The sequence below is a fragment of the Corvus moneduloides genome, chromosome 28 (assembly GCF_009650955.1).
Source record: "Corvus moneduloides isolate bCorMon1 chromosome 28, bCorMon1.pri, whole genome shotgun sequence".
In the NCBI taxonomy this organism is placed as follows: Eukaryota; Metazoa; Chordata; class Aves; order Passeriformes; family Corvidae; genus Corvus; species Corvus moneduloides.
Window position 1 is genome coordinate 3,919,597 of NC_045503.1, and position 19,648 is coordinate 3,939,244.

The 19,648-nt window shown below is 64.7% G+C and overlaps 3 protein-coding genes across 5 annotated transcripts; all 3 read right to left on the bottom strand.

Annotated features, from left to right (window-relative positions):
* Nucleotides 1–765: 765 nt before the first annotated feature.
* On the bottom strand, nucleotides 766–5,486 carry PLVAP (plasmalemma vesicle associated protein). Its single transcript, XM_032092498.1, has 6 exons — nucleotides 5,014–5,486; nucleotides 3,391–3,469; nucleotides 2,181–2,773; nucleotides 1,258–1,378; nucleotides 1,076–1,151; nucleotides 766–985 (listed from the first exon to the last, which is right to left on the bottom strand). Exons 1-6 carry the CDS (start codon nucleotides 5,389–5,391, stop codon nucleotides 979–981), a joined length of 1,254 nt encoding a protein of 417 aa, XP_031948389.1. The 5' UTR covers nucleotides 5,392–5,486; the 3' UTR covers nucleotides 766–978.
* A 134-nt stretch (nucleotides 5,487–5,620) lies between these two features.
* LOC116435864 (collagen alpha-1(III) chain-like) lies at nucleotides 5,621–9,261 on the bottom strand. The gene is made up of 2 exons (XM_032092508.1): nucleotides 8,653–9,261; nucleotides 5,621–6,354 (listed from the first exon to the last, which is right to left on the bottom strand). Exons 1-2 carry the CDS (start codon nucleotides 9,238–9,240, stop codon nucleotides 5,824–5,826), a joined length of 1,119 nt encoding a protein of 372 aa, XP_031948399.1. The 5' UTR covers nucleotides 9,241–9,261; the 3' UTR covers nucleotides 5,621–5,823.
* Nucleotides 8,992–13,139, bottom strand: LOC116435882 (cingulin-like). 3 transcript variants are annotated; one of them, XM_032092538.1, is made up of 5 exons: nucleotides 12,399–13,139; nucleotides 10,969–11,065; nucleotides 10,751–10,883; nucleotides 10,067–10,132; nucleotides 8,992–9,644 (listed from the first exon to the last, which is right to left on the bottom strand). In XM_032092538.1, exons 1-5 carry the CDS (start codon nucleotides 12,705–12,707, stop codon nucleotides 9,635–9,637), a joined length of 615 nt encoding a protein of 204 aa, XP_031948429.1. In that variant the 5' UTR covers nucleotides 12,708–13,139; the 3' UTR covers nucleotides 8,992–9,634. The 3 variants fall into 3 exon arrangements, with proteins under 3 accessions (XP_031948429.1, XP_031948427.1, XP_031948430.1); XM_032092536.1 differs by having other exon boundaries at nucleotides 10,052–10,132; XM_032092539.1 differs by lacking the exon at nucleotides 10,067–10,132.
* Nucleotides 13,140–19,648: the final 6,509 nt, after the last annotated feature.

Sequence of the window (19,648 nt, forward strand, 5' to 3'; positions counted from 1 at the left end):
TCCCTGTGCCCCAAACCCCCCCCTCACACCCTAAAGATGCACCGTGGGGGGGATTTGGGACCGCCGGGATCCATCCCAACCCATGGAATTCCCCCAAGCCGTGGGAGATGTGGGGTTTTTCTGGGCCACCCCAAAAGTGACCGCTCCTTGGGGACACCCCCCGTGTCACCCTCCGGGCTCGGGAAGCGCCTGGTGCTCCGAGATTATCCATGGAGGAACTCCAGGAAATCCTCTGGCGGTGCTGAGTCGCTCCCCCCGCCCCGGACCCTCAGTGAGCCTTTGTCACCTTTGTCACCTTGGTCACCTCGACCCCATCCTGCCCGCTGGGCGCTTGCCGGGGCATCGCCATCCCTTTGGGGAGGGTGGCAGGAGGTGGCAGCGCCCTTATCCCGGCATGGACGCGGCTTGGGGGACACTTGGGATGGCGCAGGAGGGGGCCGGGGAGGGGACAAGGGACACTCTGGGAGCTCTCGGTGGCGCCGAGGCGCTGGCAGGGAGCGCCTGGCGTGCGGGCAGAGGCGGCGGGGCAGGAAAAGGATTTTCCACAGGAAGCGCGGCCATAAATCCCGGAGTGACGGCCGGGAATGAATCCCTGCCCCGCTCCGGAGAGGGGGCGGGGGGGGTTGGGGGCCAGCTCAGTCCCTCGTCCTTGGGGACAAGGACATCCCTGTCCCTCGTCCTCGGGCGTTTCCCACCCTTGTGCGGAGCCGGGATGGAATTCCCGCTCGCCACGCCGGTTTTTCCATGGATTTCCATCCACACACGTGCAGCGAGTTGTCCCCAAATTGGGGGCCGGCTGTTGTCCCGCTCCAGCCAGAAGGCGGGGATACATCTGAGGGGGGGGGGGGGACACGCGGGAGGAGGGGGTTTGGGGACACGGGGACAAAGGCAGGGTGGCCCTCGGGCCGGGGGTTGCCATCCGTGCTGCGGGAAGCACCTCCTGGGCGGCTCCTGGTTTTTCCATGCGTTTTTCCAGCGTTATCCGCTGTGGGGAAAATGAGATCAGGTCTCCGGTACCCCCAGGACCCCTGGGCAGCCCGCGGGGGGGGTCCCTGTGTCACCTCTGTCCCCTCACCTGGGGTTCTTCAGGGTGGCCGTGTACTGCTCCATCACCTGCAGCATCCGCTGGAGCTCCTCCAGGTTCTTCTTTCCTGGTGGGATTGGGATTGGGATTGGGATTGGGATTGGGATTGGGATGGGCACCCAGGGGGACACGGTGGCCCCACAGAGTGTCCCCCAGTCCCTCCAGGGACTCACCCATGGTGCCCAAGGTCGCCGGGTTCCTCAGGATTTCCATGTAGGAGCCGGTGCCAGGGAAGGAGCCCAAGTGGCCGGCGCTGCCCGGCACCCGCGAGCCCAGCAGGTCCAGGTGGGACATCTGGGGGGGGGGCAGCGGGGGCAGTGGTCAGCGGGGGCAGTGGTCAGCGGGGCACCGGGCAAGGGTGGCACCCGTCAGAGTCAAGCAGCAGTCACTGGTGGCACTGGTCAGCAGTGGCACGGTCCCCATGTCCCCAGTGCCCCAATGCCCCGTGTCCCCAAGGGAGTCCCCGTGCTCCCAATGCCCCTATGGCCCCACATCCCCGGGGCCCCATGGGTGTCCCCATGTCCCTATGGGTGTCCCTGTGTCCCCAAGGGTGTCCCCATGTCCCTGTGTCCCCATGGGTGTCCCCATGTCCCTATGGGTGTCCCTGTGTCCCCAAGGGTGTCCCCATGTCCCTGTGTCCCCATGGGTGTCCCTGTGTCCCCATGGGTGTCCCTATGTCCCCATGGGTGTCCCCATGTCCCTGTGTCCCCAAGGGTGTCCCCATGTCCCTGTGTCCCCATGGGTGTCCCTGTGTCCCCATGGGTGTCCCCATGTCCCCAGTACCCCATGTCCCTATGTCCCCAAGGGTGTCCCCATGTCCCCAAGGCTGTCCCCATGTCCCCAAGGCTGTCCCCATATCCCCAATACCCCATGTCCCTGTGTCCCCATGAGTGTCCCCATGTCCCCAAGGCTGTCCCCATGTCCCCAAGGCTGTCCCCATATCCCCAATACCCCATGTCCCTGTGTCCCCATGAGTGTCCCCATGTCCCCAAGGCTGTCCCCATGTCCCCAAGGCTGTCCCCATATCCCCAATACCCCATGTCCCTGTGTCCCCATGAGTGTCCCCATGTCCCCAAGGCTGTCCCCATGTCCCCACCTTGGCGCCCATGCAGACCCCGAGCTGCTCCCTCAGCGCCTCCGCCTGCGCCGCCGCCGCTCTCCTCTTCTCCTCCAGCTCCTTCCCCACCTTCTCCTTCTCCGCCTCCAGCTTCCTCCTCTCCTCCACCCCGTCCCTCTCCCGCTTCTCCAGGCCCTGGATCCTCCTCTCCAGCTCCTGCATCTCCCGGGAGCAGTTGAGCTGGCACTGCTGCACGCTCAGCTCGCAGGTGTTCTTGTGGATGTAGCGGGCGTCGCGCTCCTGCTGCCACCGGAACAGCCCCTCCGTGCGCTCCTGCAGCTGCTTCAGCTCGTCCTCGGCCTCTCTGCACCCGATTTGCTTCACCAGCTCCGTGACCCTCTGGAATTTGTCACCCATGTCACCCTTGAGGGAGCGGCACTCGCGTCTCTGCAGCTCCAGCTCGGTCCTGCTGAAGTCCCCCATGGTCTTGGCGCTCTGCAGGTCCTGCTGGCACCTGTCCCTGTCCTGGGTGGCTTTGGCCAGCGTGGCCTCGCTCTGCCGGCTCCTTTCCTCCAGGTTTTTCTTGGATAACGTGGCCTGGTCCAGCTGCCGCTGCAGCTGCAGCTTCTCGGCTTGGGGGGAGCGCATGGGGAGTTGGGGGACGGGGGTTTGGCTTCCCCCCGGGTGCCACCCCATGGCTCGGGGTGACGCCTCTGCCTGGCACAGGGGTGGGGGGAGGGTTGGGGGTGCCTAGGAGGGTGGGAGGGGAGAGTTAGGGGGGTCCTCAAAGGGTGGGAGGGGGTCCTGGAGTTCCGAAGGGGGTGGGAAGGGGGTGCTGGGAGTGGGAAGGGGGTGCTGGAGGTCCCCAGGAGGGTGGGAAGGGAATCCTGGGGGGTCCCCAGGGGGTTCGGGGGGTCCCCAGAAGGGTGGGATGGGAGAGTTGGGGGTCCCCAAACGGTGGGAAGAGGGTTCTGGATGTCCCCAGGAGGGTGGGAAAGGGGTTCTGGGGGTCCTCGGGGGGTGCTGGGGGTCCCCAGAGGGATGGGAATGGGGTTCTGGGCTTCCAGAGGCGGTGCTGGGAGTCCCCAGGAGGGTGGGATGGGAGAGTTGGGGGTCCCCAAACGGTGGGAAGAGGGTTCTGGATGTCCCCAGGAGGGTGGGAAAGGGGTTCTGGGGGTCCTCGGGGGGTGCTGGGAGTCCCCAGGAGGGTGGGAAGGGGGTCCCCAAGGTTTTCGGGGGGGTCTCTTACCGCTGCAGGAGGTGTTGATGAGGGCGCTGGTCATGCGGCACTCGGCCAACCTCAGCTGCAGGTACACGACCTCCTGCAGCTGGGGGGAGGAAGAGGAGGAAGAGGAGGAGAGGGGTCAGAGCATCCCAAAACCACCCCCCGGCATCAGCCAGGACCCCACAGGGAATGGAGAGAACGCTGGGGGATGAGGAGGAAGAGGAGGAGGAGGAGGAGAAGGGTCAGAGCATCCCACAAAGACCTCCCAGCATCGCTTCGTGGGTTCTGTGAGAATTCCGGGGGCTGGGGAGGAGGAGGAGGAGGAGGAGGGGGGGGGGGGAGGGGTTCAGAACATCCCAAAACCACCCCCCGGCATCAGCCAGGTCCCCACAGGGAAAGAGGAGAATCCTGGGTGATGAGGAGGAAGATGAGGAGGAAGGGGGGGGACGGTCAGAGGATCCCACAAAGATTCCCCTGGTATCGCCTCGTGAGCACCTCGGGGCTGAGGAGGAGGAGAAATGAGGATGAGGAAGAGGAGAGGGGTCAGAGCATCCCAAAAGAAACCCCCGGCACCACCTCAGGAGTGCTGGGAGAGCTCCAGGGGCTGAGGAGGAGGAGGAGGGCAAGGAAGAGGATGAAGAGGGGTCAGAACAGCCCGAGAACATCCCCCGGCATCATCCAGGTCCCCACAGGGAACGGAGAGAGCGCCGGGGCTGGGGAGGAGGAAGAGGAGGAGGAGAAGGGTCAGAGAATCCCCAAAGGAACCCCCGGCACCACCTCAGGGGCACTGGGAGAGCTCCAGGGGCTGAGGAAGAGGAGAAGGACGAGGAAGAAGAGGAGGAGAGGGGTCAGAACATCCCAAAAGGACCTCCCGGCATCACTCTGTGGGCTCTGTGAGAATTCCGGGGACTGGAGAAGATGAGGAGGAAGAAGAAGAGAGGGGTCAGAACATCCCCGAGGATCCCCCGGCGTCACCTCCTGGGTGCTGCGGGAGCTCCAGGGGAACGGGAGGATGAGGAAGAGGAGGAGGAGAGGGGTCAGAGAATCCCAAAAGGGACCCCCGGCACCACCTCACGGACGCCGGGAGAGCTCCAGGGGCTGAGGAGGAGGAGGACGAAAGGAGGAGAAGAAGAGGAGGAGAGGGGTCAGAGAATCCCAAAAGGGACACCCGGCACCCCCTTAGGGGCGCTGGGAGAGTTCCAGGGGCTGAGGAGGAGGAGGAGGACGACGAAAAGGAGGAGAAGGAAGAAGAGGAGAGGGGTCAGAGAATCCCAAAAAGGGACCCCCGGCACCACCTCACGGATGCCGGGAGAGCTCCAGGGGCTGAGGAGGAGGAGGACGAAAAGGAGGAGAAGAAGAGGAGGAGAAGGGTCAGAGAATCCCAAAAGGGACCCCCGGCACCACCTCACGGATGCCGGGAGAGCTCCAGGAGAACGGGACGATGACAAAGAGGAGGATGAGGAGGACGAGGACCCCGAGATTGAAACCCGCTCGGCCAAAACCCCCCCGTGGCGATTTGGGGCTGGGGTTGGGGGGTTTCACATTGGCACCACCGCCGAGACGCGCGGGGCACGAGGAGGAGACGACAGCAGCGTTCCCGCCGGGAATTTGCCAGCCCCAAATCCCTGCCCGAATCCCGGGATTCACCTGCGGCACGCTGCCGGAAGCCTGGCTGCTGTTACACTTCTCCAGCTCCCTCTGCACCTTCAGCGCCAGCCCCTGCAGCTTGTCCTTGTCCTTGAGGGTGGCGTTGAGGGCGCGGCTCAGGTTGGCCTTGGTGGCATCCAGGGCGACGATCCTGCGGTAGTGGCTCTGCACCTGCTCCTCCAGCAGCCTCAGGTGGGTGTCGGTGCCCGCCTGGGCGTTGCCGTACACCATGAAGAGCACGAGCCCCAGGATGATGAGGAATTGGATCAGCGAGGTGAAAAGGAAAATGTACTTGACGTAAAACCCGCAATCCCGCTTCGGGATCGCCTCCTTGCGCTCCAAGCCGAACTTGGCCATGGCGAAGCTGCTCTTCTCCATCCTCGCTTCAGCTCTGGCCGCCCCACCCCGCCGGGACCCCGCTTTTTAGGGGGGGTGGGGGGAGATCGTGGCGGGGCGGAGCTGCTCCCGACGCGGTGTTTGTATCCCGGGATTTAATATTTCCTCCTGCCGGGCTCTTTCCTGCTGTGCCGGATGCTCCCGAGGACCCCGCCGGGTTATCAGGGCGCAGCTTCTGCTGGCGCGGGGATTGTTGTTCCTGGAGTGGGGAAGGAAAAAAAAAAAAAAAAAAACCCACGGGATTCTGTTCCCCCCATCCCGTTTTCGTGCCTGGCGCTCTCCTGGAATTGTCTCCCGCCCCGAAATTCCCAGCCCGGCGTGAGAATTCCAGGGAATGATCCCGCCGGGTTATCAGAGCGCTGGGATTGTTGTTCGTGGAGTGGAGAGGGGAGGGAAAAATGGGATCCCATTCCTTCACCCCATTTCGGTGCCCGGCGCGCCCCTGGAATTTTTTTCCTGCCCCGAAATTCCCAGCCCGGCGCAGGAATTCGATCCCGCCGGGTTATCAGAGCGCTGGGATTGTTGTTCTGGGGTGGAGAGGGAAATAAACCTGGATCCCATTCTTTCACCCCATTTCGGTGCCCGGCGCGCCCCTGGAATTTTCTCCCGCCCCAAAATTACGGGATCCCATTCCCCCCATCCCGTTTCTGTGCACAGGACATCCCTGGAATTTTTCTCCCTCCCCGAAATTCCCACCCCCGGCACGGGAATTCCAGGGAATGATCCCGCCGGGTTCTCAGGGCGCAGCTTCTGCTGGCGCTGGGATTGTTGCTCCTGAGGTGGAAAGGGAAAAAAACCTGGGATCCCATTCCCCCCACCCCATTTCTGTGCACAGGACATCCCTGGAATTTTTCTCCCGCCCCGAAATTCCCACCCCCGGCACGGGAATTCCAAGGAATTCGATCCCGCCGGGTTCTCAGGGCGCTGGCGCTGGGATTGTTGTTCCTGGAGTGGAGAAGGAAAAAAAACCTCGGATCCCATTCCCCCATCCCATTTCGGTGCCCGGCGCGCCCCTGGAATTGTGTCCCACCCCAAAATTCCCACTCCCGGCACGGGAACTCCAGGGAATTCGATCCCGCCGGGAAGGCAGGGATGGGACGATGGAGGGGACCCCGATGGTGGCCCGGGGGTGGCACCGAGTGACGCGGGCACGAAGCCACCGTGGGAAGGCAGCGGGGACAGGGATACCGGGAGCTGCTCTGCCGCGGCTTCCCAGCATCCTTGGATCCGCTTTGAAGCGGGTTTCCAGGAAAGTTGGATTTTCCTGCGGCCGTATCCTGTGCAAAGGGCAGCGCCGCATCCGGGCCCCCCCTCCCCGAACCCCCCCTTCCCCTCGGGGGGATCCCCCCGTGCCCCCCTGACCCTGGAGGGGACAGCGGTGACATCCCAGTGTCCCGGTGAGGCGCTACCGATCTCTGGTAGGTGACACTGAAGATGTTTCCCACCCCTCCCCCCTCCCCAAATTCCAGCATTTCCCCCCCAAAAATTCCAGCATTTTCCCCAAATTCCAGCGTTTTCCCCAAAATCCCCGGATTTCCTCCCAAATTTCTTGTCCCCCTCCAAATTTCGGCGCCGCGCGCCCCAAAATTTCTTGTCCCCTCCTCCGGATTTCAGCAATCCCAAACCCCAAATCCGCGTGGGCCCAGCGCAGCCCCACAAAGGTTTGGGATGGGGCGGGGAGCTGGGAACAGCGTTCCCACGGTGTGGGGGCGGCTTAATTACAGCGGGGGGCTAATTATAGCGGGGGTTAATTGGGGATGGCACAAAGGGGGAACGGGACCTCTGTCGGGATCCCGGGAGGCTGCGAGGAGCCCTCGGGATGGGATCCAGGAGGGAGCATCCCAACGGCGACAGCGGCGGTCAGGGGTCCGGCAGTGTCCCCTCGGGGGGCCGGGGGTGGCGGTGTCCCCTCGGGGGGGTCCGGCAGTGTCCCCTCGGGGGGCCGGGGGTGGCGGTGTCCCCTCGGGGGGTCCGGCAGTGTCCCCTCGGTGGGGTCCGGCAGTGTCCCCTCGGAGGGTCTGGCAGTGTCCCCTCGGTGGGGATGGCGGTGGCAGTGTCCCCTCGGGGGGTCCGGCAGTGTCCCCTCGGTGGTCGAGGGGTGGCAATGTCCCCTCGGTGGGGATGGCGGTGTCCCCTCGGTGGGGATGGCAGTGTCCCCTCGGTGGGGTCCGGCAGTGTCCCCTCGGGGGTGTCCGGCAGTGTCCCCTCGGTGGGGATGGTGGTGGCAGTGTCCCCTCGGGGGGTCCGGCAGTGTCCCCTCGGTGGGGATGGCAGTGACAGTGTCCCCTCGGTGGGGATGGCAGTGTCCCCTCGGTGGGGATGGCGGTGGCAGTGTCCCCTCGGTGGGGATGGTGGTGGCAGTGTCCCCTCGGTGGGGATGGCGGTGGCAGTGTCCCCTCGGTGGGGATGGCAGTGTCCCCTCGGTGGGGATGGTGGTGGCAGTGTCCCCTCGGTGGGGATGGCGGTGGCAGTGTCCCCTCGGTGGGGATGGCAGTGTCCCCTCGGTGGGGATGGCAGTGGCAGTGTCCCCTCGGTGGGGATGGCAGTGTCCCCTCGGTGGGGATGGCAGTGTCCCCTCGGTGGGGATGGTGGTGGCAGTGTCCCCTCGGTGGGGATGGCGGTGGCAGTGTCCCCTCGGTGGGGATGGTGGTGGCAGTGTCCCCTCGGTGGGGATGGCAGTGTCCCCTCGGTGGGGATGGTGGTGGCAGTGTCCCCTCGGTGGGGATGGCAGTGTCCCCTCGGTGGGGATGGCAGTGGCAGTGTCCCCTCGGTGGGGATGGCGGTGGCAGTGTCCCCTCGGTGGGGATGGCAGTGTCCCCTCGGTGGGGATGGCGGTGGCAGTGTCCCCTCGGTGGGGATGGCGGTGGCAGTGTCCCCTCGGGGGGGTGACTCACTGTTATTTGCAGCTCAGGAAAAGGAAGCGGCGGTAGCTGAGCGTGGCTCCGGCAGCGACACCGGCCGGGTCACCGCAGACACTTCCCTGTCCCCAAGGGACGCGGCGCAGCCAGGGCAGGAAACAGCCACCGGCCCGGGGTCAGAGCCCGGCGGGGCCCCACGGCTCGGCCCCCCCCGGGCATCCTGCGGGGCTGGGAGCGGGGTCGGGCACAGCCGGTGCCCTCTCCGCGGGATGGGGACAAGGTGACAGTGGCCGCGGGCAGGGTCTGGACACCGCCGGACACCCCGCTTGTGGTGGCACTGAGGGGCAAAGGGGCAGTGTGTCCTCCCCCCCTTCAGCCATCCCACCCCAAACGCCACCTTCGTCCCTTCACGGAGTCCCCTCCGAGTCCCCGGCGTGTCCCCAAGCCAGCCTGGGTGACACTGGGGTGGGGACACTGCTGCCAACCCCCGGCTGGGTGGAGCCACCGTGGCAGCGATGTCGCCGTGAGGGGACGGACACCGGGAGTGGCCCCGCGACAGGCGGGTGGTGGCTCCGTGTCCCCCAGTCCCCCCTCGGCGCGTTTTGGGGTCCCTGGCAGTGCCGTTGGGATCCGGGGATGGGAGAAATCGCTGGAGTTTGGGGAGATATTTGGGTTTGGGGAGGGGCCAGTTGGGGTCAGGGGAATAGGGGACAGCGGGCTGGTGGCGCAGGGAGATGTCCCCGAGAGCAGAGCAGCCTTTATTACCCAATCTTCCCAAAATTCCCGGTGTTCCCGGTTTCCGGAGCGCTGCGGATGTGGCGGTAACTCCCGGAGCGCATCCCAGAGCTCCGGTGGGAAAACGGTGTCCGGGATGAGCCGAAACTGCCCCAAAACCGGGAAAGGGACCCCTCAGTCCCGTGTCCGGCTGCGGAGTGGGATGGGGACACCGCGGGAATGGGACACGCGGTGGCATCGCAAAGGGATTGGGGGATGTGGGATCGGGACACGCGGTGGGATCGGGATCGGGATTGGGACACAGCGGGATTAGGACGTGCAGTGGGATCGGGACACCGCGGGATCAGTGCGCAGGATGGGATCGGGACACCGCGGGATCGGGACATGGGATGGGATCAGGAGCCACAGTGGGATGGGGACACGGGATCAAATCAGGAATCTCAGTGGGATTAGGGCACACAGGATGGGATCAGGACACGTCTCCCACCCCCATCGCTCCCCGGGCTGCGCTGGCGGCTCCGGGGCCGGGAATGAGCCCCCGCTGGTCCCGGTGTTGGGGACACCGCGGGGACACGGCGGGGACACCGGGAACGTCGCGCTCAGCGGGGCGGGACCGGGGGGGCTGCGGGGCCTCAGCCTTTCCTGCAAGGGGGGGGGACAGGGAATGAGTCCCCCACGGGGTCCTGCTGCCCTGGGGACACGGGTGACAACGGCAGCGAAGCCGCCGTTCCTCGCTGTGCCCCGTCCTCGGGATGTCCCCTCTTCCCAGGATGTCCCCCATTCCCGGAATGTTCCACTCTCTGGGCTGTGCCACCTTCCCATCCCCTTTCCCAGGATGTCCCCGTCTCCTTGGTGCCCCCCCTTTTCCCCGGGATGTCCCCTCTCCTCCGGGCTGTCACCTCCTCGAGCTGTCCCACTTCTCGGGCTGTCCCCCCCTCTCCGAGATGTCCCCTCTCCTCGTGCTGTCCCCTCCTCCCCGAGCTGTCCCTCTCCCCCCTTCCCGGGCTGTCCCTCTTCCCCAGGATGTCCCCCCTCCCCCCAAAAAGTACCGGGACAGGGGACACCTGCGCCCGGTGGCTCTGTCCCTCCCCCGCCGCCGCAGCGCCTCCACCTCGGCCGCGTAGTCCCGGCTGCGGGGACAGCGGAGCCACTGTGGGGGTGGCCCCGTCCCCGGGGTGGGGACACGGGGGGTCCCCAAGGGGAGGGAAGGACAGGGAAGGGTGGGGGGACAGGGGGTCCCCATGGGGAAGGAGGGACAGGGCAGGGAGGGATCTGGAGGGACACACGGGAGGGTCCCCATGGGGAGGGAGGGAGGGACAGGGCAGGGAGGGATCTGGGGGGACACACGGGAGGGTCCCCATGGGGAGGGTGGGACAGGGAAGGGGTGGCGGGATGGGACGGGGGTGGGGACCGAGGGACAGAGTAGGGGGGGAGGACAGGGAAGGGTGGTGGAGGGGCTGGGGGGACACACGGGGGGTCCCCATGGGGAGGGAGGGAGGGACAGGGCAGGGAGGGAGCTGGGGGGACACATAGGGGGGGTCCCCGGGGGGACACACAGGGGGGTCCCCATGGGCAGGGAGGGACAGAGCAGGATGTCACAAGGGCTGTGCGAGGGTGTCTGATTTTTGGGGCTGACTGCTCTGGGGGTGGCCCATCCCGCGGAAGGCGACAGGGACCTTACAGGGGCGTGTCCCACGGCGACAAGGACCTTACAGGGAGGGGGATGTGGCAGGGGACAAGGACCTTACAGGGTGTTCTCCAGGTCCCTGTGCCGCGCCTCGCAGCGCTCCCGGCGCTCCCGCAGCTCCCGCTGCTGCTCCAGCGCCTCCTGCAGCCGCCGCCGCAGCCCCCGCGCCTGCTCCGCGCCCCGCGCCACCTCCTCTGGGGACAGCGGCGACACCGGCGTCACCCCGAATCGGGCTGGCGGAGCCCCGGCCGGCCTCGGTGTGCGGGGGACAGAGCTCACCTTGCAGCGCCGCTTTGTCACCGGCCAGCTCGGCCCGCTCTCGCCGCAGGGCCACCAGCGCGTCCCCCAGCGCGGTGACATTGGCCTCCAGCCGGGCCTGGGGAGAGGGGACACGTGGGGACAGCGGTGGGCAGCGTCCAGCCCCCGAGCCTTCGTCTGCTGCCAGAGCCCTCCTCCTCCTCTGCCTCACTGTCACCCCATGTCCCCGAGCTGTCCCCGTGCTCCTGGTGGCCTTGGGTGGCTGTCCCCGAGCTGTCCCCATGCTCCTGGTGGCCTTGGGTGGCTGTCCCCCTCCCGCCATGTTCCTCCAAAGGGTAGTGACAAGGATTTCACGGATTTGGGGACAATCCTGAAATCCCTGAAGGAATGGCTCGGCCTGAGCGTTGGGATCTCGGGAGAGCCTCAGGTCACCCGTGTCCCCAAGCTGTCCCCACGCTCCTGGTGGCCTTAGGTTGCCCCTAAGGGTCAGGGACACGGATTTCATGGATTTGGGGACAATCCCTCTTCCCCGGAGGGACGCTCATGCTGGGGGCGATGAGAGCCGTCCCAGCAGGCCGAGGTCACCCCGCGGGTGGCAGCGCTGGTGCCGGGGCGGGGACGGGGCTCTCCAAGAGCCTGCCCAGCCCTGCCCGGCTCCCGGCGCCAGCCCCGGGAAGCGGGAGCATTTTCCAGCCTCTTCGGGCCATTGTTCAGCCGGATGAGCCCAAGAGAGGCGGCGGGACCCGGCTCTTCCTCCGGGCTGCGGCTGCCGGGCCCTTTCCCGGCTGGAACCGCAGCTAAAAATACTCGGGAAGGAGAAACCTGGGAGCTCCGGCCCCGGCTGCTGCCTGGGATGGGGTAATTATAGGGATGGACAGCCGGGAATAGCTGCCCCCGCCGGGAGTGGGATGGGCGGGATGGAGCCGGGAGCATCCAGGGCTCCCTTTTTGGGGTGTCGCCTGCAGGGATGTGGCGGCCGTGCCCTCCCCAGGGTGGCTCTGCCCCTTATCCCAGCTCATCATCCCGGCTGGAACATCTTTCCCGGGGTTCTCCTGGTGGGAATTCCCACAGGGATGCAGCAACGCCCTGATCTCGGCTGCTGGACAGGGAGGGAGGGACAGGGGACGGTGGTGAGGGGACAGGTGGTGTTGTCCCCGTCCCGTTTTCCATCCCTGAGTCACCAAGCACCGCCTTGTCCCCATCCCTCCGGCCACCGACGGGGACTGGAGGCCGCGGTGAGGGGACAGGGGGTGTCATCCCCATCCCAGAACCCCATCTCCCATCCTGGCATCCCAAAGCGACCAGGGACCGCCCTGTCCCTCCGGCCACCCACCAGGACCGCGGACGCTGCTGAGGGACCGGATGAGAGAACAGGGGCTGTTGTCCCCATCCCGTTTTCCATCCTCAAAGCGACCAAGAACCACCTTGTCCCCATCCCTCCGGCCACCTACCGCCCGCTCCCGGCAGGACACGAGGCTGGCGTTGCCCCTCCTGCTGTCCCCTCGTGTCCGGGCCAGCTCCCGGCGCAGCGCGTCCTCGTCCCGCTCCAGCCGCTCCCGCTCCCGCTCCAGCTCCTCCAGGCGATTCCCGAGCTCCCGGCTCTCGTTGGCCGCCCTCTCCCGGCACCCCCGCAGCTTCCCCACGGCCTCGGAGCGCCACACCATCACCGCCACGGCCACTGTCACCGCCGCCACCAGCACCAGCAGCGCCGCGCACAGCCCCAGCACCTTCAGGGTGGCCCTGGGTACCGCGGGGTCCATGGCGGAGGCGACGCGCGGGGACACAGCGGGACAGCCGGGGACCCACCGGGACAGCCGGGGACCCACCGGGACCCACCGGAAAAGCCGGGGACCCACCGGGACCCACCGGAAAAGCCGGGGACCCACCAAGACCCACCGGGACAGCCAGGGATGCGCGGGGACCCACCGGGAAAGCCGGGGACCCACCGGGACCCACCGGGAAAGCCGGGGACCCACCGGGACAGCCGGGGACCCACCGGGACCCACCGGGAAAGCCAGAGACCCACCGGGACAGCCGGAGCCGCTCCTCCGGCCGTGGCTGTGCCGGGATGTGCCGGTGGAGCTGCTGGCCACGCCGTAATTGTCGCGTGTGGGCTGCGGTTTGTCGCAGGTCACAGCCCAGAATAGGTTTTGTTTGTGCTGGAGAGGGGACAGGGCTCTGTCCCAGCTGCGGGGACAAGCCGGGGTGAACTTGGTGGCCGGAGGTTTCCATCTGTCCCCCACCACGGAGCTCTGTGTCCCCTCAGCAAGAAAACGCTGGGTTTTCGCGGGTTTTTATTGGAAATTGGTTAAAAAGTGCGGAATTGTGGAATATCTGCAGCAGCGTTGTCACGCCCCTGTCCCCTCCCTCCCCCTGTCCCTGTCCCCTCCCTCCCCCTGTGGTGGCCGGAGGGCAATGGTCACTCCGGGATGTCCCCACAGAGCTGGGGACCCTGGGACAGGGCTGAGCAGGGGACACGGCACCCTGAGGCCACTGCCACCCCCAGGCCCCGCCAGGCCGGGTGGGGACAGGGGGTCCCCGGGGTGCTCCGGGTCACGGAAGGAGCATCCCGAGGAGGAGGAGGAGGAGCACGGGGACACCGGGGGACACCGGGAGCCTGTCCCCTGCGGATCGCTGGCTCTGCGCGTCCTGCAGCTGCTCCTGCAGGAGCCGGTTCTGCCGCTGGAGCTGGGCCCTGATGGCGACAGGGACAGGGACAGGGACAGTGGGTGACAGAGGCGGGGGTGGCGGTGGGGATGGGGCGAGGGTGGGGGACGCACCTGAGGCTCTGCTCCTGCCCCAGCTGCTCCCGCTGCCACTCCAGCTCCGTGCCCAGCGCGCGGTTCTGCTCTGAGGAGGGGACGGGGACAGGGTGGCACAGGGGACAGGGATCGGAGTGGCCCAGGGGACAGGGTAGCACAGGGGACAGGGTGGCACAGGGGACAGGGATCGGAGTGGCACAGGGGACAGGGATCGGAGTGGCCCAGGGGACAGGGTAGCACAGGGGACAGGGTGGCACAGGGGACAGGGTAGCACAGGGGACAGGGTGGCACAGGGGACAGGGATCGGAGTGGCCCAGGGGACAGGGTGGCCCAGGGAATGGGGGTGTCCCAGGGGACAGGGACAGGGTGGCACAGGGATCAGAGTGGCCCAGGGCACAGGGATCAGAGTGGCCCAGTGGTCAGGGATCGGAGTGGCCCAGGGGACAGGGTGGCACAGGGGACAGGGATCAGAGTGGCACAGGGGACAGGGTGGCACAGGGAACGGGTGTGTCCCAGGGGATGGGAACAGGGTGACCCAAGAGGTGGGGACAGGGTGACCCAAGGGATGGGGACAGGGTGGCACAGGGGACAGAGATCAGAGTGGCCCAGTGGTCAGGGATCGGAGTGGCACAGGGGACAGGGTGGCCCAGGGAATGGGAATGTCCCAGGGGACGGGGACAGGGTGGCCCAAGGGATGGGGACGGGGTGGCCCAAGGGTCAGGGAACAGGGTGGCCCAGGGGACAGAGATCGGAGTTGCCCAAGGGAAAGGGGACGGGGTGGCCCAGAGGATGTGGACAAGGACAACACAGGGGACAGGGATCAGGGTGGCCCAGGGGACAGAGATTGGAGTGGCCCAAGGGACAGGGGACAGGGTGGCCCAAGGAATGAGGGTGTCCCAGGGGACGGGGACAGGATGGCCCAAGGGACAGGGGTCAGAGTGGCCCAAGGGACAGGGTGGCCCAGGGGACAGGGATCGGAGTGGCCCAGGGGACAGGGTGGCCCAGGGGACAGGGTGGCCCAGGGAATGGGGGTGTCCCAGGGGATGGGGACAAGGTGGCCCAAGGGAAAGGGGATGGGGTGGCCCAGAGGATGTGGACAAGGACAACACAGGGGACAGAGAGTGGAGTGGCCCAGGGGTCAGGGGACAGGGTGGCCCAAGGGACAGGGGACAGAGTAGCCCAAGGAATGGGGGTGTCCTAGGGGATGGGGACAGGGTGGCCCAAGGGACAGGGGTCAGAGTGGCCCAAGGGACAGGGTGGCCCAGGGGACAGAGAGCGGAGTGGCCCACGGGACAGAGATTGGAGTGGCCTAAGGGACAGGGGACAGGGTGGCCCAAGGAATGAGGCTGTCCCAGGGGACAGAGATCAGAGTGGCCCAAGGGACAGGGGACAGGGCGGCCCAGGGGACAGAGATCGGAGTTGCCCAAGGGACAGGGGACAGGCAGCCTAGGGAATGATGGCCCAGGGGACAGGGATCAGGACAACGCAAGGGACAGTGACCAGGGCGACCCAGGGGACACTGGCCACCCCTGCCCAGCACTCACCCTCCAGCCAGGTGACATTGGCCAGCGCCTGCTCCAGCTCCAGGATTTTTCCCTGCAGCGCTCCCTGAGCGGTGACACGGTGACACTCCGGACACTCCACCTCGGGCTGTCCCCTCCCCGTGACCCCAAAGCCCCCTCCCCCCAAAATCAGGGTGGTCCCCATGTCCCCAACACCCACCAGCTCCTCCCTGCAGCGCTGCCACCGCCCGCGGGCCTCGGCCAGGGACCTGTTGGTGACATCCGGAGCCTCCAGGGAATTCCTGTCCCCTCCGCGGTGACACAGCAGGGTGGGCACCGCCACCGCCACCGCCACCACCACCACGGTGGCCACCACCAGGGTCACGATGGCCACCTCCTTCCAGGGGCACCTGGAGAACGCCATCCTGCTTCGGCCAGGGAGCTTCGTTCTCAGAATTCGGCAGTTTCGGCTCTCAAAAGATTCGAAAGAAAAAAAAAAAACCCCGATGGGTTTTCCTGGAAATCACGTGCTTCCCCCAAACCCTGCACGGGACCAATCGGTGACTCCCGGCCGGATTTGGGGACATCCCCAGGTCGGATTTGGGGACATTCCGGCAGCGGGGGGGGGGTCCGGGGACAATGGGGGTGCGTGGTGGGGTTGGGGGATTCATCCCGAAATTAAGGATGGGAACCCCCCAATGCCGCGTGCCGGGGCACCCCGTGGGGCTGGCGGGGGGGTTAATGGGGTGCGGGGGTTTGGGGATTTGGGGGTTCGGGGGGGTTGGGGTACGGGGTGTTGGTTTTGGGGAGTTTGGGGGATTTGGGGGGTTTGGGGTATGGGGAGGTTTGGGGGGTTGGGTTTGGGGGATTTGGGGTTTGAGGTATTTGGGGGGTTTGGGGGGTTTGGGGAGTTTGGGGTGGGAGGGTTTGGGGAATTTGGGGTTTGGGGGGTTTGGGGAGTTTGGGGTGGGGGGGTTTGGGGGATTTGGGGTTTGGGGGGTTTGGGGGATTTGGGGGATTTGAGGAGTTTGGGGGATTTGGGGAGTTTGGGGTATGGGGGGGTTGGGGTGGGGTGTTTGGGGTACGGGGGTTTGGGGGATTTGGGGGGGTTTGCGGGGGTTTGGGGGATTTGGGGCCTTTGGGGTATGGGGAGGTTTGGGGTGGGGGGTTTGGGGTACGGGGGTTTGGGGGGTTGGGTTTGGGGGATTTGAGGTTTGAGGGATTTGGGGGGTTTGGGGGGTTTGGGGAGTTTGGGGTGGGGGGCGTTTGGGGTGGAGTGTTTGGGGGATTTGGGGTTTGGGGGATTTGGGGGGTTTGGGGGGTTTGGGGAGTTTGGGGTGGGGGGTTTGGGGGATTTGGGGTTTGAGGTATTTGGGGGGTTTGGGGGATTTGGGGAGTTTGGGGTGTTTGGGGGATTTGGCGTTTGGGGGGTTTGGGGTATGGGAGGTATTTGGGGGGTTTGGGGGATTTGGGGCGTTTGGGGTATGGGGGGGTTGGGGTGGGGTGTTTGGGGTACGGGGGTTTGGGGGGTTGGGTTGGGGGGGTTTGGGGTTTGGGGGATTTGAGGGGTTTGGGGGATTTGGGGTTGGGGGATTTGGGGTTTGGGGGGTTTGAGGGATTTGGGGGATTTGGCGGATTTGTGTTTGGGGGATTTGGAGTACGGGGGATTTGGGGGATTTGGGGTGTAGAGGGGTTGGGTTTGGGGGATTTGGGGTATGGGGGATTTGGGGGGTTTGGGGGGGTTGGGTTATGGGGTGGGGTATGGGGGATTTGGGGTGGGGGGTTTGGGGTTTGGGGGATTTGGGGGATTTGGGTTTGGGAGGTTTGGGGTACGGGGGATTTGGGGTTTTGGGGTACGGGGGATTTGGGGTTTTGGGGTACGGGGTTTTGGGGGATTTGGGGTACGGGGGGTTTGGGGTTTTGGGGTACGGGGGGTTTGGGTTTGGGGGATTTGGGGTACGGGGGGTTGGGTTTGGGGGGGGTTGGGGTACGGGATACTTGGGTTATGGGGAATTAGGGATACTCGGGATATGGGGTACGGGGAGATTTGGGCTATGGGGTACCCAGAGAATGAGGGGGCTCTGGTTTGGGGGGTTTGGGGCACGGGGTCCCCGGGATAAGGGGGATCAGGGAGCGGAGGCTCAGGGCTATGGGATATTTAGGATCCGGTGTACCTGGAACACGCGGGATTAGGAACATTCCTCCTATGGGGTGCCGGGGCTATAAAACAACCGGGATTTGGGGGTTTTTCCCTCCGGGCGTGGCACCCCTCAGAGTGCCCCAAACCCGAGGGGGGACCCTGGCGCACCCCAAACCCCGGCACAGGGCGCTGCCACCCCAGGGATGCTCCAGCAGCCGCCGCCTCATCCCCCTCCCTCCCGATCCCAAAAATAACCGCTCCACTTTTAGGACTTTTTCTCCTCCATGTGACCGAATTGAAAAAAAAAAATTAAAAAAAAAAAAAAAAAGAGAGAGGGAAAAGCACCAAATATTTACCAAAACTTCCAGGTTTTTTTTTTTTTTTTTTTTTTTTAGGGTATTTTTCCCTTTTTTTTTTTAATATTTTGAGGCCGATTTTCGCCATCTGCGGAATGAAAAGGCTCTGGCAGGGCCGGTGAAGTGTCAGCGAAAAGGATTTAAAAATGTTGTTATTATTATTATTTATGGGTTGGAGCCGGAGAAGGGGAAAAGAAGCCAAAAAAAAAAAAAAAAAAAAAGAAGGTTCAAAAATAGCTGGAAAAAGGAAAAAAGCAAAAAAACAAAAAAAAAAAACCCGGGATGTTTTTTCCAGAAGCGGCTCTTTTTGAACGTTTGGGATGTGAAAGCTGCGAAAAAAAAACCACCAAAAAAAAAAACCAACTTGGAAAAGGACAAATAAGTCGGGAAAGAGAGGAATGTGCCGTTCACGTGGAATTCCGAGTCGGGGAAAAAAAAATCAGTGATCCCACAGCCCCTCGGGCTGTTCCCAAAAAATTCCCGGCTTCTGGAAGCCCCTTTCCCAAGGGACACGGTTTGCGAGGGGTGGAGGTCGCGGATTTTTAGGATCGGGGATTTTTTTCCCTGCTCCCGGCACGTTGTCCCAAAAAAATTGAAACCCCTTTCCCAAGGGAGACCCCGCCCCGCGCGGGGTCGGAATTTTGGGATCAGGATTTTCTTCCCGGCTCCTGGAGGCTCCTTTCCCAAAGGAGCAGGATCGGATTTTTGGGATCGGGATTTTTCCCCTGCTCCCGGCAGGTTGTGCAGAGGGTTCCCAAAAAATTCCCGGCTCCTGGAGACCCCATTCCCAAGGGAGAACCCCTCTTTGTGAAGTGTTGAGATCTCGGGATTTTTGGGATCGGGGTTGTTTTTTTCCCGGCTTCCCGAGGCTCCTTTCCCAAGGGAGACCCCGCCCCGCGCAGGGTCGGATTTTTGGGATCGGGATTTTTCCCCTGCTCCCTGCAGGTTGTGCAGAGGGTTCCCAAAAAATTCCCGGCTCCTGGAGACCCCATTCCCAAGGGAGAACCCCTCTTTGGGAAAGGTTGAGATCTCGGGATTTTTGGGACCGCGGTTTTTTTTTTTTCCCGGCTTCTTTCCCAAGGGAGACCCCGCCCCGCGCGGGGTCGGATTTTTGGGATCGGGATTTTTCCCCTGCTCCCTGCAGGTTGTGCAGAGGGTTCCCAAAAAATTCCCGGCTCCTGGAGACCCCATTCCCAAGGGAGAACCCCTCTTTGTGAAGTGTTGAGATCTCGGGATTTTTGGGACCGCGGTTTTTTTTTTTTTCCCGGCTTCTTTCCCAAGGGAGACCCCGCCCCCCGCGGGGTCGGATTTTTGGGATCGGGATTTTTTCCCGGCTCCCGGCAGGTTGTGCAGAGGGAACGGCGGGAGCGGCTCCTCTTGGCCAGACGGGCTGGAATTCCGCAGCTGGATCCCGCCTGGAATTCCGCAGCTGGATCCCGCCTGGAATTCCGCAGCTGGAGGACAGGAGCGGAGCTGGCACCTCCCGTGTCCCCGCTCCTGGGAATGCTCCCGGTGGCCGGGAAAGCTCCAGGGATCCTCCGGTTTGGGATCCCCGGGAATGCTTTGGATACCCCGGAATGCTCCGATTTGGGGTCCCTGGAGATGCTCCGATTTGGGGTCCCCAGGGATGCTCGGGGTCCCCAAGGATTCTCGGATTTGGGGTCACTGGGGACACTCCGGATACCTGGGAATGCTCTGGATCGGAGTCCCCAGGGATGCTCCCATTTGGGATCCCCCGGGATGCTCAGGGTCCCCAGGGACGCTCCGATTTGGGATCCCCAGGGATGCTCCGGATACCTCGGGATGAGCCGCTTTGGGGTGCCCTGGGATGCCCCAGTCCGGGATTCCCAGGGATTCTCTGCTTTGGGGTGCCCGGGAATGTTTTGGATACCTGGGAATGCTCTGGTTTGGGGTTCCCACAGGTTCCGGTTTGGGGTTCCC